Genomic DNA, 20837 nt, shown 5'->3' on the forward strand with positions numbered 1-20837 from the left:
TGATCCTCCATATCCTCTGATAAATGGATTTTTAAAATATTGGATGTGTCCTCTCTGCAAAAGGTTTGATTATCCCCAATCTCCTGTGCAAGGATCAATGAGTTCTAACACTTTACAGAGCAGATTTCCCCCTCTTGGCGTGATCGGTTTTCTAGGCATATTTGATGAAGGGTCTGTCTAGGACACATCTAGATGTGACATAGTTATGTCACATCTAAGCTGATGATGTCCACTCTGTTTGTGGTATATTTTTTTGTCCTAGTTTTTTTTTTCTTGTTGATGCATTATATATTTGTGGGAACTTAGGTGTGACATCCTTAGAAAATATCTATATGTGAATTAGGCAAACTGTTTGATGAAATCCAGGGATCCACCCATATATTAATCTTTTCACCGTTTCCTACACGCCAAATCATTCCATCCTTTGGTAATTTTACTACTTTCAGAACACTCCTCCATGTTTTGCTTTGAAGATGTTGCCATCCGGGAAGTATTTTGTAGCTAGGACCTGTGCACACAAAGAGTTGGGATTTTGAACTAGTAAAATGAAATCAGCTTCCAGTGTTGTAGTGGACGCAAACGCAGTTCCAAGAAGCCGGGAGGGCGCCGCCGCCGGTTGACGCCGAAGGCGACGACTGCACATATATAGAGCGGAGGAAGTCGTCGGCTCTGCCGCCGTGCATCGGCCGGCAAGCAGCTAGCGCGTGCGGGTCGCCAGCCGGCTACAGCACGCACATGTTACAAGCCCATGCCATGGACACGGTGCCTGAAAGCATTGCTGATTTTGCCAAGTCGGCATCAGTGACGAGCCTTTCAGCGCGATTTACACGTGCTGGCGAACCGTGGACCAGGCCCCGCCACTAGACCCGCCGGACCGATCTCGTCTCGTGACGACGTGGCCGGCCGCCGGTCTGGCGCTCGCTCGACGACGACCGGGTCCGCCCAAGAAACTTACTTGAAAGCGCATCGACGCAGACAGTGAAGGCCTGCTTGCTTGTTCTCATGCTCGATCCAAACGACAAAACTGTCTAATGTCTATGACACTTGTTTGCGCTGGCACACGGTTACCATCAACATTCCGAGCTGATCCATTCATTCCGGTGGCGGTGGCAGTGGCAGTGGCAGAACGCGTATGCCGTTGCGCAAGTTGGCTGCAGATAAGGCTTCCAAGCTACGCCAGGATGATTCTTTGGATTGGAGCACGTAATGGTATGTGGTACGAGCTTCCAAAAACTTGGACGGAGACGACGACTTCTTTGGTCTGAACAGATTACGGCAAATCCGGCGGTGACGGACCTGTGGCACTCTAGTTAACAATGGTTGCGGCCGTGAAAAACAGGCCGAGCGGAAGGTAGTAGGTGACATGTCAAATTATCACTCAGGCTATCTGACTAGGCTACGCAGCGACCCATGTTCCCTCCCTGTGTCCGCGTCTTTGTCCGTGTATGTACGACCGCTGCTGCATAATTTGCGGCCGCTCTTTATCAAGCAGTTCTTTGCTGTCTTTCGTCCATGATCGGTACATGCATCCATGCCATGGCATGGTCCAGTGCACGCACATTTGTTAGGGCTATAATAACTGTAAGTAGCATGCGTGCATCGACCGGTCCATTTTTCTGCATTGATGCACCGCATTCGTACACGAGCCGGGCAAAACTAAAGTATGGCAAGGACAGCAGCGAAGCTCTTCCGTCTGCAATCCCACAGAGTTCAGAGGAAACAAAACGTCTCGGTTTCTTCTGAAACAAGTCGAGATCGATTTGGATCGCTCACGTACGCTCGCTACAACCTCGCTCGACACGCACAAAGTTTGTAGTGGTAACTTGTTTCAGTGGCTGAGAGGGATCGACTGATTTTACTGACCAACAGCGACGGTCAGCGCATCAATCGACCGAAAACACATCAGATAGGCCGTGGATTACGAGCGCGATGCGCGTACGCTCCACCAATCAATACCTGCTTGTTTCTTCCTTATTATCAGACGTGACGTAGAGATGCATGCATGGGAGTGGGAACGAGCCAAACAAATACTAACCCATTGCCAGGCCGCTGGTAACTTAATTGGTAGGTTAACCCGTCGCAATCTAAGCTAAGCTAATGGATGCACACAGTACAGGTACGGTAACAGCGCTTGTGTATGTATGGATGTGCCTGTTCTCGAGTTTCAACGCGGTTTGGGGGCCGGCCGGTGCGTGTCGTGTCGACTCCAAAGTCAGGCTCAAAAATATTTTGATACGCTTTCGTGCCGTGCTGTGCGCAGTTGGGTGGGCAGTGCCGGTGGTGGCGGTGAGCAAGTCGGCCACGAGCGGCGCCCGTACGTCGACTCGACCGGTGGAGACAGGCGGGATGATGGCTGGCCGGGAAGCTTCGCGGAAGCTTCGTCGCGTGAGGAGAAATGAACTCAACTGAACTGAAGAAAGCTGTACATGCATGACGCAGCAGCATCTGAAAACGATCGTAGCAGGATTCGCGCGAGTGAGATTCGAGACGGCACGCACTTGCAAAACCCAAAAGAAAAGAAGAAGAAGAAGATGAGAAACACAGCTCATTTCAGGATTATACTAGCATAATATTACGCCCAAACCACAGGCGTCTCCCATTCGGACCGGAAGAGCTAATCATAGACGGCTTCCTTCCGCCATGATGAGCGCTGTCGATCGACCCAACTAGCACGTCATGCTCATGAGTGCTAATGCTCCACCTACCTGAGACAGCTACTTCCAACGCAATCACTCCACGATCTAGCCAATCAGGAACAGCGGCCCGTACCCTAATCATGATCAAGACGTGGTTTGCAAGAGAATTAGCTTCCAATCAAAGATTTGACCGTTGGTTGGGCCACTCATTCGGCTTGGCGCCACAAGTTGCCAAGTTCTTTATGCTCTGACCGAGCACCAAGAACCAATATGTACTACATGCTCCGCCGATCTGGGTTTGCCCGCCCATATATTACGTACGTACGTACGTACGTAGGCGTACGCGTTCCCTACACGCATGCTACGCAGAGAAACACGCAAAAAATTATTATTGGGGTGGCGTATCGATCGACGTACAGTAGGGCGCACTGTTCCTGCACGTTGGTCTGAGCTTCCTGCTTCCCCAACGTGCGCTCGCCGACGTCGATCGGCGACTGGCGATTTCCTTTCTTTTCTCAACGTAGCAAACTTGGTACCCGACGTCGTTCTCGCGGCGAAGGCTGGTCGGCGGTGGCCGCGAATCCGACCATGCCTAATCATCGAGGTGCCGATGAATTTGCTCTCCCAAGAAAAACGAATCAACATACTAGTATAAAACACCCTAATCACAGGCTTCTCGTTGGGCCAACAACCAAAGCAAGAAACACACACACACAGATCTTCAGACATAATAACCTAAACCTACCACCACCCTACAAACGAACCGGTAGGATTATAGGGTGCAACCGATGCGGTTAAGAGTCATTTTCAGTTGAGCAATGCTTGGTATCCTTCATTTCTGCAGCCAAAGAAGATGCATGCATCGTAAAAAACCTGCTTAGTGTTTACACAAAAAAGGGAACTATACAATACAAGGGCAAAGAACAGTGTGCCATGGGAAGAAGACATGAACAAAGTGCTCATATTTGATTTACTATACAACTATTGTTTTGTCTTGTGCTGTGGTGTTTGCTCTGTTTGTTTGACGGGGTTGAGGTCATAGAATAGGGGGAAATTTTTTATCAAGCATCTCGGCGGCAGCTAAAACCCAACGAATAGCCAGCCAGCCCAGGAACAGGCTAACATAAAGCCAGAGACTTTTTCGTGGCGAAAATAAACAAACATGCAACTGGCTAACCAAAATACGGAGATCAGGCAGGCCAACATGCTCCTACGAAGACCAGGCTCTCTTCATTCCAGAATTTATAAGGAAGATCCTCTGTGGCATGATATCCTTGTGGTACTGTGTACCACATTTTTCATATCACAAAATAAGTCCCTGCGCTCCACTATGCCGCTCCCGGAGCAGGCGGAGTTTCAGTTAAATACCGAGGAGCGAGTGAACAGGTACTCTGTGGATTCTCAAATTACAGGGAGCTGGTGGAAATGGCCAAAATTCATCGCCCTGAACTGACACCTCTTCGATGCGCTGCCCTCTGCCACCTCCTTGCCCTTCGACCAATTACCCTTAGCAGCATTCCTAGCACAAGCTTCCCGATAGAGCACTAGAGTGATGAACTAAACAAGATCAATGGATGTACATGTAGCATGGCCTGATCATGAAGATCAACACACTAACATATATAGCCAAGTACCATGGACATGGAAAACATTGAAACTACCGTGCTACCGCAGAAGCAAAATCTTGATCTTGCCATTAGTAAACCGCACAACAAGATCAGGAGTTTTCATGCCCAATTCAAGGCCTGTCAAACCCTTAACCACAAATCTAACCCCCTATATCTACACCCAAATCTACCCCCCTAATCTAACTAGACTTAGACACCCAAATCGAGCCGTGTTAAACCCTTAATCGACCCCAAATCGAACCTTAGTCCACACCCAATTTGAGCCATATGAATCCCTAAATCGGACCCTAAACCGCAGGCTAAATCAGACCCTAAACCATACCTAAATCTAGCTGTATCAAAAAATAAATTGAACCCTAAATCAAATGATTGAAGTATAAATCAATGCCTACATTGATCCCCAAATTGCCATTGACGAATGGGTGATGAAGCGTTGAATGAGGCCGATGCTCGTCATCCAAATCTTGTCGCCGCCAATGCTCGTCACCATCTATGATAGAGTGTGTCAGTGGAGAGAGGTGAGTGTGAGTGTGGTGAGGGGATTTATGGCATTGGTTTAGGAAACAATGTACCGCCTCCCTCTCGATCGTCCTCGCGCGTGCAGCCGTTGCAGGCATGTGCCCTCGTTGTGCTCGCTCAGGCCTGGTTCGCTGGAAAAGGCCTAGCTTGGGCCTGGCTCACTGGAAACTGTCGATTCGGTCGTTCCTCCAGAGACAAAACTCTGGATTGCTTTGAGCCAGTCTCCGGAGCAGGTAGCTAAAACAGGCCAAAATCACATTCTCAAGGCATGGTCGAGGAGTATGCAGACAACCAAACATTGCCATATAGGCCCCACAAAATCGGCTGGTGCGTTTCACATTGGCGCCACCATGTTCCGGGGCAGAGGCAGCCCAATATGTCGAGGTGTGCTCCGACATTTTTAAGTTATTGGTAACATAGACATGTGTTTTAATTGTTTCGATTCTGTTTTGGAGCTGGTTCCATTATAAGCAAACAAAATCAGTCTACTTTACTCTGTATTTTATGCATTGCGCTGGTCTTATGAGCCTTAGCACGACGACGACTCTCCGATTGTCTACTACAACAAGTTTTGTCCGGCTCCGGCGATGACAGCGGTGCGCCTTCGACTCGCTTCCGTGCTTGTAATCGTTGTTAGGTGGTACACGGATCTGGATGTAAATTTTATTATTTCAGATTATGAGGCTCTTTGCACATCTTGAAGAAAGTAATTTCCATTTCCATCCAAATTGGACGGCTGGATAGGCACCCCAGAACAGAGAAGAGAAGGCACAAGGAGCCAGCTCCAGCCTGCCGCCGCAGCAAATCCCGGAGGCCCCCCCTCCGGCCTGAGACGGCCCCCTCCATCCGTCGCAAGCCAAGAAAAATCCGCAGCGCAGCACACCCCAACCCCAGGAAAAGAAAAGGCTGGGCTAAAATACCCATGCAGAAGCAACCAACCAAGCGTACCGGACGCGAGCTCGACGACTGAAAAAGGAGGAAGCTTCCGCGAAGCTCACTCCCCTCCCCGCTCCCCGTCCTCCTTCCTCGCCTATTTATCGCCGCCTCCCTCCTCCGTCTCCACCCACCTCACACATCCCCATCAATCCATCTTTCCATCCGCATTCATCTCCTTTGAGCAGCTCCTCTCCTCTCCATTGTTTCTCTGCTCGAAGATGAAGCTCTCCATGCAGTCGCTGGCCCGGAAGCTCTCCATCCCGTCGCCCAAGCGGGGCAAGAAGCAGCAGCAGCAGCAGGACGGCGGCAAGCGCGGCATCTCCCGGAGCGAGGCGCCGTCGTTCGCGTCGGCGTCCTCCTCCTCCACCACCTCGTCCTCCTCCGAGGACGCGCTGCCGCGGGCGTCGACGCCGCGGTCGGTGCTGCCCGCGGAGATCTCGCGGCGGGAGCTGGAGGCCGTGCTCCGGCGGCTGGGCCACGAGGAGCCCTCCGACGACGAGCTCGACGCCGTGGCGGCCATCGCCGCCGCCGGGGAGGCCGGCCCCGAGGACGAGCTGATGGAGGCGTTCAACGTGTTCGACGCCGACGGCGACGGCCGCATCACCGCCGAGGAGCTCCGCGGCGTGCTGCTCGCCATCCTCGGCGGCGAGGCGGACGGGTGCAGCCTCGACGACTGCCGCCGCATGATCGGCGGCGTCGACGCCGACGGCGACGGCTTCGTCGGCTTCCAGGACTTCGCGCGCATGATGATGGTGTCCACCACGGCGGCGGCGGCCACCACCTCGGCCGGCCCGAGATTCCTCTGAACTAGCCCGTCGATGGATCCGCTACGCCAGGCTCCTCCTCCTCTGTTCCCGCTCTGTTCTGCTCGCCCCCGCCGATTAGATTAGATTAGATTAGATGCGCGAGCGATATTATCCTAGGAAAGGAAACCCGGCACCCAACAGCTGTCAACAGAGCTCCAGATACTATAACGGTGGCTGATTTATTCTCGCTTATTTTTAGACAGGTTCCCGTTTATGTTTGGATTCCACCATCATCACTGGCTATTTCGGGGAAGCACATCGCATCGCACCAGTTAATGGAGTTGCACAAATGGGGAGGGCGGTGCACGCGATGCTACGCTGCCAGGGCCTTCACTTGCCAATGCTTCATTCTCATGGAAATTCCGACAAGTCTTCTCAGTGTAATTGCAGATGAATTATGTAAGCCAAGAACCCAAAAAAAAAAAAAAACTGTCGAGTTCGAGTTATGGTAATGAACTAATGATATTGATTCACACATGCAGTCAGTCTCCTAACGCTTGCGTACATTAACGCTCCTTACTTTACTGGATCTTTGAGATGTTGCACATGGTTTTGCTTATTTTATTTCGATCTGAGTTGCTCTGCTTCATCAAGTTCCAAGATAAGCTTGCACCCGTTGATCAGGTGGCGGCAGCCCATTGTTTCATGTCCCTTCCACTTGACATTTTTTTTCTCTCGTTTTATCATGTGAGGACAAATGGATGATTTTGCCGCCGGCTTCTTCATATTTCCATTTTTATCTCTCTCATTCACAAGTCTGTGTAGTAAACAGTCTCTTGATATTTCCCTGAAAATTCATTGCCGCCAAGCGTACGTGCCAGTGCTGCCTTTTTGTTTGCTCTTCCTATTTTTTAAGCTTCACGAACCACTTTTGGCGCGCGAAACCTGATGAACCCCCGGCCTGCTCACCACGAATCCACCATCATCAGCTGTCGCCTGGTGGTTGAGGCTACTAATCATACATTGATCCCAGACAAGGAGAAAGGGAAACACAATGATCCATCTTCTTGTACTACTACTCACTACTCACACTGTCTCCTCTCCTTACTGTCTGCTGAGATGGGGCGAAAGGCGATGGAGCGTGGAAAGGTTCATGGACCCTAGCTAACTGTACTTAAAGTCTTTTCGCCAAAAAAAGAAAAACTATAATTAAAGTCGGGATCTTTGCAATGCATGTGGCGCTAGGTAAATTGCCAAGCAAATGTTGTCCTTGTCGTTGTCCTGCGGATATACTACTGCTCAACCTCGGTAAACTGGCTTGGAGTTTCTCCGCAGCGACTCGAGGCGCAGCAGCGTCGGTAGGCTTGACCAACGCCACTGTACGTGCTAGCTAGGCCCTACAAAGACAAAGATGCCAGAATGAGAGTTTTTACTAGAGGAAATTGCATGCAGATGCAGGGTCTCTGCCGACGTCTGACCTTTATCTTTGCTTAATCACCCTTACAAACAGATTATAGCAATCCAAATTTCTCAACCTTGTTGTCCCTTTCGCTCCCGCTTTCTGGGGAGCTATGCGAAACTGCCAGCAAAAGCACTGTCACTGTCACTGATCCAAGCAAGCAAGCACACGTTCATAGAAAATAAGAGGTCAAACAAGAGAGAGTGCTCTGCGCTCTCTAAGAAAATTCAAAAACAAAAGCAAAACAATAAATAGCGCTCTGCTCTCTCTGATGCGGTCCTTGACAAGAAAAGATGAAATACTCGGGCCAATTTGCCAAAAGAAGGATGCCACTGGAACCATTGGGGTCTTCAAGTATTAGAAGTGCACGACAACAATGAGGATGCTCTTCTATGGCACAGTCAAAGATTTGTGGGACGAGTACTTCTAGATGTCCAAAAGCACATGCCTGAAACCGATGATCAAATTTGCTACTACAATGGTGAAGGTGTTCGGACCGGAGTACTTGAGAGAATTAAATCCCGCAGACACATCAAGGTTCATAGCAATTGGTGAAGCAAGAGGCTCCCCATGTATAATTTGATCCTATGCTTGCATGCATTGTAAATGGAAAAAATGCCCCATATGCTCAACAGAGGCATTACCAAGGCCACTACAATGAGCCCACCATCATTTTTGAAACAGTTGCATCACATGACCTCTGAATTTGACATTTTTTCTTTGGTTTGGCTCGCTCTCACAATGGCATCAACATTGTGGTCTCCATGGTTTGTAAGATGGTGTGCGAGCGACGCTCTTGAGTGCAACTACATCATCGATGGTCATGAGTACAACATTGGGTACTATCTTTGTGATGGTATCTATCCTCCGTGTGTGATTTTTGTCTGAACAAAGGGTAACAAAAAATGTCACTTTGCCCATAGACAAGAAGTTGCTAGCTGAGAGGGCATTTGGAGCGCTCCAAACTCGCTTTACAATTGTCCATTGATGTGCTAAACTACGGTCTCCACAGACACTGTGGGAGGCGATGACAGATTATGTGCTTATGTACAAAATGATTATGGAGGATGAGATTGATGGAGTTCGCCGTGGTTTGGATTTTTATGCTGTTGTTTTTATAATGTTTATGGTGTTTTGTGCTTCTCATGAACCTTTTATTATACATCTGGTCTTTTCCGAAAAAGAAAACCATTGTTTCATCCATCCCACCCACTTGCCATTTTCTTATGCGGGGACAAATGGATAATTTCGTCACCGGCTTCATCGTATTGCATTTCTTTTTTCCTTGGGAAACCTGTGTGCTAAACATGTTCTCAATGTAATTTTTTACAATACATTTGGTCATTTTCGGAAGAAGAAAAAAAGCCCATTGTTTCATCCATTCCACTTGCCATTTTCTTATGCGAGGACAAATGGATAGTTTTGCCACCGGCTCCATCGTATTGTCTTTCTTTTCTCTTTTCAGAAACCTGCGTACTAATTCCACTACTGCTGCTGTTCAGAACAGTCTGGTTGGTTTTCGTCTGCAAACCTGTGATCAGTGCCGCCTTTCTGTTTCCTATCTGTTTCTTAAAGCTTGAAGAAGCACTTTTGGCGCGCAAAACCTGATGAAGAACCCCGGCCCGTTAATCATCATCAGCTATTGCCTGGTGGCTGAAGCTACTACTAATCATACATTAATCCCAGAGAAACGGGAAAAGTGAAACACAATGATGCATCTTGTACCCACAGTGTCTCTCAAACTAGTAGGAGTAGTAGATGGATCGTACGGCGCTGGCAAACGTGGCTAGGAGTTGCAGCTAGGCGAGTTGATTATTGTGGTCATGTGTAGCCATGGGCCCTAGCTAGCTTAACTAAGCCGGGATCTTTTCCATGCATGTGGCGCTAGGTAAATTGCCAAGCAAATGTTGTCCTTGTCTTGCAGATGCTACACACACCTCGGTAAATTTCCTTGGAGTTTCTTGCAGCGACTCGAGGGTCGAGGGGGCGCAGCAGCGTCGGTTGTTTTGAGCAGGCGTCACTGTGCTAGCTAGGCCCTCCCTACAGAGATGAGGACATAATTACTACTACTTTTTGTTTGCGAGTTTTACTTTTACCGGAGGAAATTGCTTGTAGTATCTTGCATGCAGATGCAGGTTCTCAGCCGACGTCTGACCTTTCTCGCTAGTTAATCACCCCTGCAAACAGATTAGCAGTCCAAATTTCTCAACCTTGCGTTCGCCTTCGTTCCCGCTTTCCGGTGAGCTGCCAGCAAAATCACTGTCACTAATCATTCAAAAAAATTGAGACCAACCCAAGTCAGCATTTTTTTATAAAAGAAACTCGGCGAGCACCACACGTTCAAACCGGGACTTGAACTCGGGTGGGCTGGCGGCAACCTTAGCTGCCCAGCCAACGGGTCGACGCCCCCGTCCTCCACTAATCCATTCCAAGCACACGCTATTACTCCTACTAGAGTAGAAAACAAGAGGTCAAATAAGGGCGCTCCGCGCTCTCTGACGCGGTCCTTGACCGGAAAAGATGGAATATCTGTACCTCTGTCACTGTAGAACAGCAGTAATACTATTCTGCTAGGTGCATCGATCAGCCCGCAGCAGACGCGTCGGCATCTTTGCCCTGCAGCAACTTCCCCAGCGAGCTTGCATATTCCATTCGGCTCGGCTCGGCTCGGCTCCCCCTCGATCGTGTTCGTGTAGTTAACTACTCATCTTTCTGGCCGGTTTCCATGGAGACAAGTCAAGTGCAGCGCCTCGCTCTCTCGCTCGCGTCGCACTCGCATGTGATCCATCCCATCCAGTGCAACGCCGCGCCCCAAACCCCAACGAATGGTCCCATTGGGTGCTGCCGCAAAGCTTCACAATCACAAGGCAGCAGCAAAGCTATACAGTACGTCTGCTGCGTGCTGCCTTTTCTCCTCGACTTTTCCGCGTCCGATCCGTGGGTTCGACCTTCCCTCCCACAAAGCTCAAGCAAAGAAACTACTCCATATTATTGCGTTGCATTGCCACATCGGTGAAAGTAGGTCGCACGTAGTCAAGTTTGTCTCGCTCCCCTACGTACAATAGAAGAACGCCCGTGCGTTGCAACGGGACCACATTAACTTTAAAACTTCAATATCAATTATGTTAATATTACATTTAATATTCTCATACATATTAAGTGACATTGACGACCTTTTTTACCATCAAATTCTCACACACACCCTCTCCCTCCCTCTTCCTCACTCTCTCTCCCCCTCTCCCTCACTCGGGAGGTGGGACGAAAATAAACCCGGGACGGAGACTACCAACTGAGACATTAGGAGTAGGGATCATTTAGTTGATAATAATAAATAAAAAACGGTGTTAAAAAGGAGAAACAGATTAGAATACATTAAAAAACCAAAAGGACGATGTAAAAGGGGATTCACCCTGCCCCCGGGCCTTGCCACCGAACCAGCTCAGCGGTCCAGTCCCCGCGCGGTCGTCTTCTCCTGTTCCCCGAGCCGTGTCACTACAGAGCCGGGCTCCCGCCAGACCACCTCGCTGGCATCGGAGGGGAATGGATAAGGGTGACGCCCTTCCTTCCCTGCCCACATGGCCTCACTCCTCCTCGACGCCCCCTCCCAAATCCACTTCTCCTCCTCGCTCGCTCGATCCCGTCGATCTAGACGAAGTCAGACGCCACGGCCACCATGACCGACCCCGTCCACATGGCCACTGTCCTCCCTGCAGGCTAGGAGCTTGTCGAGGAGCTCCGAACGCCTTCGCTACTTCGTCTGCACCAACGAGATCAAGTCCAGCACCCCTGCATCGACGTCGCTGCCGTCTTCCTCAACCTTGGGCCACCGCGACATTGCCATTCGATCCGCGCCGCCCCGAGCTCCCATGTGTTCCCCTAGGGCGCCATTGACACCGCCATGATCTCCTCTTGCCTTTCCCCTGTTTCCCCTCTCGTTTGCTCTCGTTAGGTATTTCGCCGTGGCCGAGAACCGCCGTCCGCCATGGCCATTGCAGGAGTAGCCACCGAGCTCCTCGGATTGACCCCGCGGCACATGCCCGCTCCTATGCACGCCCATGCCCGAGCCCGCCGCTCTTCTTCCGCGCTCGCGGGGCCACTCCCTCTCCATGCCCACGCCCGTGCTACACCGCGTCGGTCGCGCCCGCCGCTGCCGTCGCGCTCGCCGCAGCCACCGCACCACTGTGCCCCGCTGACACAAACCCTGGCCGCGCGCCACAATCTCGCTGGCTGCGCTCGCCCCGTCTGCTATCGCCTATCCCTTCGCTCGCCCCGCTGTCGCGCCCCTGCCTCGCGCCGCCTCCAGTCGTGGCCATCTTCTGCCGGCCGCCCCCTCAGCCACGCCGGCCGCATCTCTGCCCTCCACCGTCGGCCGCTCGCCTTGCCTGCTGCGTTTTGCTTCCTGCTGCTATGCGCTGCTCTACCGCTGGTACGCCGTGTTGGGGATCGTTGTAGAATTTTAAAATTTTCTACGCATCACCAAGATCCATCTATGGAGTTTACTAGCAACGAGGAAAAGGAGTGCATCTACATACCCTTGTAGATCGCGAGCGGAAGCGTTCAAGTGAACGGGGTTGATGGAGTCGTACTCGTCGTGATCCAAATCACCGATGACCGAGTGCCGAACGGACGGCACCTCCGCGTTCAACACACGTACGGAGCAGCGACGTCTCCTCCTTATTGATCCAGCAAGGGGGAAGGAGAGGTTGATGGAGATCCAGCAGCACGACGGCGTGGTGGTGGAAGTAGCGGGGATCCCGGCAGGGCTTCGCCAAGCGCAAGCGGGAGAGAGAGGTGTCACAGGAGGGAGAGGGAGGCGCCAGGGGCTAGGGTACAGCAGCCCTCCCTCCCCCCCGTTATATAGGCCCCCTGGGGGGGCGCCGGCCCTGGGATCCCATCTATGGGGGGGGGCGGCCAAGGGGGGGGGGTAACCTCCCCCCCAAGTTAGGTGGGGCGCCCCCACCCCCAGGGTTCCCAACCCTAGGCGCAGGGGGAGGCCCATGGGGGGCGCACCAGCCCACTAGGGGCTGGTTCCCCTCCCACTTCAGCCCATGGGGTGTTGGGGAACGTAGTAATTTCAAAATATTTCCTACGCACATGCAAGATCATGGTGATGCATAGCAACGAGAGGGGAGAGTGTTGTCCACGTACCCTCGTAGACCGACAGCGGAAGCGTTATCACAACGCGGTTGATGTAGTCGTACGTCTTCACGATCCGACCGATCAAGTACCGAACGCACGGCACCTCCGAGTTCTACACACGTTCAGCTCGATGACGTCCCTCGAACTCCGATCCAGCCGAGTGTTGAGGGAGCGTTTCGTCAGCACGACGGCGTGGTGACGATGATGATGTTCCACCGACGCAGGGCTTCGCCTAAGCTCCGCAACGGTGTTATCGAGGTGTAATATGGTGGAGGGGGCACCGCACACGGCTAAGAGATCTCAAGGATCAATTGTTGTGTCTCTGGGGTGGCCCCCTGCCCCCGTATATAAAGGAGCAAGGGAGGAGGAGGCCGGCCCTAGGAGGGGGCGCACCAAGTGTGGAGTCCTACTAGGACTCCCTAGTCCTAGTAGGATTCCACCTCCCATATGGAATAGGAAAAGAGGAAGGGAAAAAGAGAAGGAAGGAAGGGGGCGCCCCCCTTCCCTAGTCCAATTCGGACCAGACCAAGGGGAGGGGTGCGGCCACCCTTGAGGCCCTTTTTCTTCTTTCCCGTATGGCCCAATAAGGCGCAATACGTATTCCCGTAACTCTCCAGTACTCCGAAAAATACCTGAATCACTCGGAACCTTTCCGAAGTCCGAATATAGTCGTCCAATATATCGATCTTTACGTCTCGACCATTTCGAGACTCCTCGTCATGTCCCCGATCTAATCCGGGACTCCGAACTCCTTCGGTACATCAACATACATAAAGTCATAATAAAACTGTCATCGTAACTTTAAGCGTGCGGACCCTACGGGTTCGAGAACTATGTAGACATGACCGAGACACGTCTCCGGTCAATAACCAATAGCGGGACCTGGATGCCCATATTGGCTCCCACATATTCTACGAAGATCTTTATCGGTCAGACCGCATAACAACATACGTTGTTCCCTTTGTCATCAGTATGTTACTTGCCCGAGATTCGATCGTCGGTATCTCGATACCTAGTTCAATCTCGTTACCGGCAAGTCTCTTTACTCGTTCCGTAACACATCATCCCGCAACTAACTTATTAGTCGCAATGCTTGCAAGGCTTATAGTGATGTGCATTACCGAGTGGGCCCAGAGATACCTCTCCGACAATCGGAGTGACAAATCCTAATCTCGAAATACGCCAACCCAACAAGTACCTTTGGAGACACCTATAGAGCACCTTTATAATCACCCATTTACGTTGTGACGTTTGGTAGCACACAAAGTGTTCCTCCGGTAAACGGGAGTTGCATAATCTCATAGTTAGAGGAACATGTATAAGTCATGAAGAAAGCAATAGCAACATACTAAACGATCGGGTGCTAAGCTAACTGAATGGGTCAAGTCAATCACGTCATTCTCCTAATGAGGTGATCTCGTTAATCAAATGACAACTTATGTCTATGGCTAGGAAACATAACCATCTTTGATTAACGAGCTAGTCAAGTAGAGGCATACTAGTGACACTCTGTTTGTCTATGTATTCACACATGTATTATGTTTCCGGTTAATACAATTCTGGCATGAATAATAAACATTTATCATGATATAAGGAAATAAATAATAACTTTATTATTGCCTCTAGGGCATATTTCCTTCATGGGGCCCTCCGGGATAGGTGGCCCCACCCGGTGGACCCCCGGGACCCTTCCGGTGGTCCCGGTCCAATACCGATAACCCTCGAAACTTTCCCGGTAGCCGAAACTGGACTTCCTATATATAATTCTTCACCTCTGGACCATTCTGGAACTCCTTGTGACGTCCGGGATCTCATCCGGGACTCCGAACAACTTTCGGGTTTCCGCATACTAATATCTCTACAACCCTAGCGTCACCGAACCTTAAGTGTGTAGACCCTACGGGTTCGGGAGACATGCATACATGACCGAGACGCCTCTCCGGTCAATAACCAACAGCGGGATCTGGATACCCATGTTGGCTCCCACATGTTCCACGATGATCTCATCGGATGAACCACGATGTCGAGGATTCAATCAATCCCGTATACAATTCCCTTTGTCAATCGGTACGTTACTTGCCCGAGATTCGATCGTCGGTATCCCAATACCTTGTTCAATCTCGTTACCGGCAAGTCACTTTACTCGTACCGTAATGCATGATCCCGTGGCTAACTCCTTAGTCACATTGAGCTCATTATGATGATGCATTACCGAGTGGGCCCAGAGATACCTCTCCGTCATACGGAGTGACAAATCCCAGTCTCGATCCGTGCCAACTCAACAGACACTTTCGGAGATACCCGTAGTGTACCTTTATAGTCACCCAGTTACGTTGTGACGTTTGGTACACCCAAAGCACTCCTACGGTATCCGGGAGTTGCACGATCTCATGGTCTAAGGAAATGATACTTGACATTGGAAAAGCTCTAGCAAACGAACTACACGATCTTTTGTGCTATGCTTAGGATTGGGTCTTGTCCATCACATCATTCTCCTAATGATGTGATCCCGTTATCAATGACATCCAATGTCCATAGTCAGGAAACCATGACTATCTGTTGATCAACGAGCTAGTCAACTAGAGGCTTACTAGGGACACGTTGTGGTCTATGTATTCACACATGTATTACGATTTCCGGATAACACAATTATAGCATGAACAATAGACAATTATCATGAACAAGGAAATATAATAATAACCATTTATTATTGCCTCTAGGGCATATTTCCAACACGCTGCTGCGCCATGCCCTCGACACCGCCGTGGACAAATGTGGCAGAGGGATTGTTAATGGAGTACGAGAAGGAGGTGGCGGAGAATGTGTGGAGAGGCAGGAGGTCTGGGGCGGTGTCACCTGATTGTGGTGGAGGTGTTTATGCGAGAAGGAGCCGGAGTGGAAGGAGATGTCACAATTGGAAAGAATCGCAAAAAAAATCATAACCCGGAGATCTCAGTTCAAAAAAAATGGTAATATCGATGGAGGGGTGATTTCCTTCAATAGGTGGAAAACATAGAAAATATTGGTTGTTATCAAGCAAAGGTAAAAATTTAGGAAAGTTAGGATTTTTGAACTGATTTCTATGTAAATGGGGTTTTATTGTTTGGTAACGTGATATCAGTACCTGCCCGTTTGTGACGTGTCTGATTAGAAAAGTTTGCAAATGTTAAGAAACTATTTATTGGGAGGAAAGTTGTGACGTGTCTGTTATTTGTTTCCTAAAACAAATTTCACTAATAAGAGAAATCGGTTGATTTAGATAAGTTAGGAAAGTTAGATTAAAATGTATTATTTGTTTCCCGAAAATATGTTATTTGTTTACTAAGACAAATTGAACCAATAAAAGGAATCGATTGATTTGCATAATTTAAGGAAGTTAGATTAAAATGTATTATTTGTTTCCTGAAAATCTGTTATTTGTTTCTTAAGACAAATTGAACCAATAAAAGGAATCGATTGATTTGTATAATTTAAGGAAGTTAGATCCGTGATTTGTTATACGTTAGGAAAGTTCTGGTTGAAATTAAGAGAAAAATAAACCGATGAACCAGAGTGGGCGGGGGTGGTGGGAGGAGAGACGAAAAAAATCAGCGAAAATAAACCGCGGACCAGGGTGGGAGGGGGTGGTGGGAGAAGAGACGAAAAAAAACCAGCGAAAACAAACAGCGAAAACGATTCACCAACTCGTCTATTAGGAGTAGAGATGCACATGCACATGCACTTTCCCTTTGCAGTTGAGGCAGCGGCAAGTGGCGCCGTGCCGTCTTTAGCTGAATCTTCTTCCCGCGCATGCACAATTGCACATGCAGATGCAGACGCAGACGCAGACGCAGACGTGCTTCTTTACCAACAGCAACAGCCCAAGAAAATGGGATCCGAGGCGAGCGTGCGTGCTCTTTTTGTTGCTTGGCAATTGGCATCAAGCAAGCAAATTAAAGCCTCGGGAGAGCTTCGCAGTAGCTTCCTCTGCTCCGCTCCCCTGTCGTATTTGGAGCAAAGCGATCGGGGCATCAAACCAAACTAAAACTATATACACGACTGCTCTATCCTTAAAAAGCATCGCCTACTGCACCACCACCATCATGCTTTTGGGAACTGCCGCTAACTCATCCACTGTGAAGCTTAAAAAGTGTATATGTCCTAAATATTTGATTGATGAGCTTGTCGCGCCCACAGGCAGTGGAAAGGATCTTAAATTAGAGAAAAGAAGAAGATTATATTATGTGAAGTGCAGGGAGCAAGACGGGTGGGGTGGAGATATATATATGCTGCTCCAACGTTGCACCCACTCAAAGATGCAAATTCTGCTAGCTTAGCTCCAGGGAGGCGCCAATTTTAAAGATGCAACATTTTCCGGCCAATGCGCCCCAGCACAACCCCGACACCGCCAGTTTCTCCTGCATATTCGTCATTTCCATGACTGCACAAAAGTGTCTGCTTTACCATGATGAAGCGCTGGTATAGTCCTGGCCTCCTGGCCTCTAACTTGTAGTACTATTTTCTAGGACGTCTCACACAGACAAACGAATGTGCATAAATTAGACCAGCTAAACCAAGATTCGATATAAATTGATGCATTTAGTACAAATTTACATTTTTGTGGGATTTGCGGTGTGCCAGTGCCACTTGCATAGTTGCATTCCTACCCTCTGTCCTCTGATGACCGTGTAACCGTATTCATTACTCTCATTTATAAACAAACTCAAAGGGACATGCCTACAGCTCTGATGCATGTATCAATTCTCCCTCATAGAGTGTTTTCTATACATGGGGTATATATGCGTCAAGCACGAAGTAAAGGCCCGCTCGCTTGCGCTCGCCTCAGCCTGGCTCGCAAGAAAGTGCCGATCTGAGCGTTTCCAGCGAGCCACGTCCAGAGATGCTTTAAGTTCCGTGCTATGCAGGCCCAACAATATATGCAGCCAACCAAACATCTCATTTCCTTCCCATACGGGTCTGATTAAGCCTCATACAGGCAACCAAACATGCCCTTTCTGAATGATGAGCAACGCCACCGTCTCTGCCGACGTCTTACCTACCTCTCTAGTTAATAACCCCTGCAAACAGTTTAGCAGCCAAAATTTCTCAACCTTGGTATCGCTTTCGTTCCCGCTTTCTGGCGAAGCTGCCAGCAAAAACATTTCGAAACTTTTTTTTTTCGAAACAAGCTGCCAGCAAAATCACTGTCAGTAATCCTAGCACACGCTCTTTAGTAAACAAGAGGTCAAACATGGGCGCTCTCGCACTCTGATGCGGTCATTGAGCAGCAAAGACGGAATATCTGCATCTCTGTCAGACTGTCACTGTAGAACAGCAGTACTCCACACACTATTCTGCCAGCTGCATCGATCAGCCCAAAGCACATGAGCCGTGTTAGACTATATAGTTCCCCGTACATGTGTATGTATCACGTAATGTTGTATCATGTATCAACTCATTATATATATATATATATATATATGTGTGTGTGTGTGTGATAGGCTATTCCTAAAGGGTTGTGCCGGTTCCCGCAAAACCTATTGTCTCACATGGTATCATCCTAGGTCAAATCGCTTCCGCCTAAAACCCTACCTTGCCGATCGCGCCACCGCCATGTCGTGCGCCGCCGCCTCCGGCTCCTCTACGGCCAGCTACCTGCCGGCCTCCCTCGCGGCCCTCCTCTCCCGCCCACTCGACTCCGCCGCGGCTCAGTCGATCCCGATCGGGACGAGGAGCGTAGGCTCTTTTTTCTCCAACCAGCTCTCGGTCCCCTCGTCGTCGGGCCAGGCGCTGGTGGTTCACACATCCGGCGCCACGTCGGGTGCCTCGTCGCCCGCCTCCATCGGCGACGCATCGGTCGCCCCGTTGGGTGCGGTCACCCCGTTGAGTGACGCTGCTATCCAGCCCTTTGCGCCGTCGGCGTCCGCGTCGGCCATGATGTCCGGCCTCTCTGCAACGGGCCCTGCTTCCGCGGCGCCTGTTCCCGCGGCTGCACCCGCGTTGTCTGCCCCTATGGCGTATACGCCTCGGGCAACCTACTCCACGGGCTCCCTGCCGCCGCCGCCGTTTCACTTCGGCAACCTCATCACCATCAAGCTGTCGTTGGACAACTACATCTTCTGGCGTGCGCAGGTCCTTCCGCTCCTTGGGAGCCACTACCTTCTTGGCTACGTCGACGGCTCCCTCCCCTGTCCCCCCGCGCTGGTAGATAGCGTGCACGGCCCGGTCTAGAATCCGGCGCACCGTGTTTGGACAGGGCAGGATCAGGCGAACCTCTCCTCCATCCAGGGGTCGCTCACTCCGGCTGTTGCCGGACTCGTTGTCTTCGCCAAGATGTCTCATGAGGCATGGACCATCCTCGAGCGCTCGTTTGCGGAGCAGTTGCAGGCCCGTGTCTCTGCGCTCCGTCATCAACTTGGGGAGTGTGAAAAGCTTGACTCCACGGCCACTGAGTTCTACAACAAGGTCAAGGGCCTTGCCGACACGTTGGCCTCCATCGGACAACCGCTCACCGACTCCGAGTTCAACTCCTTCATTGTCAATGGCCTTGACGAGGAGTATGATGCCTTGGTCGAGATCATTAACGAGCGGGGCAACTCGACCCCCATGATGGCGCATGAGGTCTTCTCCCGCCTTCTCCTCACTGAGCAGCGGGTTGAGTCGCGCCGCTCCAAGAGCAGTCACGGGTCCCTCTCGGCCAACGCCGCCACCAAGGGTGGCCGCCACCCCTCGTCGTCCAAATCTCCCGCGGGGCTGCCACTGCCGCCCGCCTCGGCCCCCCCTTCGTCCGCAACTTTACCGGGGGCTGGTGGTAAGCGTGTGTGTCAACTTTGTGGCATTGAGGGGCACTGGGCCTCTAAGTGTCACAAACGCTTCCAGAAGAGCTTCCTTGGTCTCGGCAATGATGGCAAGGACACGCGCAACTTCGCGCGTCAGGTTGCCATGGCCGACCACCCGGCGTCAACAAAGCAGCAAGGGCAACAAGGGCACACTTAATCCTACTCTATTGACCCGCACTGGTATATGGACTCTGGTGCAACGGAGCATCTGACGAGTGAGATGGGGAAGCTCCATACTCGCGAACCCTATCATGGCTCCGGCAAGATCCACACCGCCAATGGAGCAGGTATGCATATATCTCATATTAGTGAAGCATCTCTTCTCACTAGGCATGCAAATAGGAGTCTTCAGCTTCGCAATGTTCTTAGAGTTCCATCTATGACACGTAATCTTCTTTCTGTTCCTAAACTCACACGTGATAATAATGTGCTTTGTGAATTTCATCCTTTTGATCTTTTTATTAAGGATCGGGGCACGAGGGACATTCTTCTTAGCGGGCGTCTGTGCCAGGGCCTCTATTGTTTTGAGCATCCTGGCGTTGCTCGTGTTTTCAGTGGAGTTCGGGTCTCTTCGTCACAGTGGCATGCTCGTCTCGGTCATCCAGCCACACCTATCGTTCGTTATGTTTTGCGTCGTCATGAACTTCCTAGCATGTCTAGTAATAAAGATGTAGTAGTGTGTGATGCTTGTTAGCAAGGGAAGAGTCATCAACTTCCTTTTTCAGAGTCTAGTCGTGAAGTGAAACATCCTCTTGAACTTGTGTTTTCAGATGTATGGGGACCTCCTCAGACTTCTGTTAGTGGTCATAATTATTATATCAGTATCGTTGATGCTTACAGTCGCTTTACTTGGCTTTATCTTATTAAGCGTAAATCTAATATGTTCGATATCTTTGTTCAGTTTCAAAAACATGTTGAATGCCTTCTCAAGCATAAAATTGTTCATGTTCAGTCGG

General features: G+C 50.3%; 1 protein-coding gene across 1 annotated transcript; it reads left to right on the top strand.

Moving 5' to 3' along the window:
* The first annotated feature begins 5825 nt into the window (after positions 1-5825).
* On the top strand, positions 5826-7002 carry LOC123080700 (probable calcium-binding protein CML35). The gene has a single exon (XM_044503633.1). The coding sequence runs from the start codon at positions 5938-5940 to the stop codon at positions 6523-6525; it is 588 nt and encodes a 195-aa protein (XP_044359568.1). The 5' UTR covers positions 5826-5937; the 3' UTR covers positions 6526-7002.
* Positions 7003-20837: the final 13835 nt, after the last annotated feature.

This window comes from Triticum aestivum, chromosome 3D (assembly GCF_018294505.1).
Source record: "Triticum aestivum cultivar Chinese Spring chromosome 3D, IWGSC CS RefSeq v2.1, whole genome shotgun sequence".
In the NCBI taxonomy this organism is placed as follows: Eukaryota; Viridiplantae; Streptophyta; class Magnoliopsida; order Poales; family Poaceae; genus Triticum; species Triticum aestivum.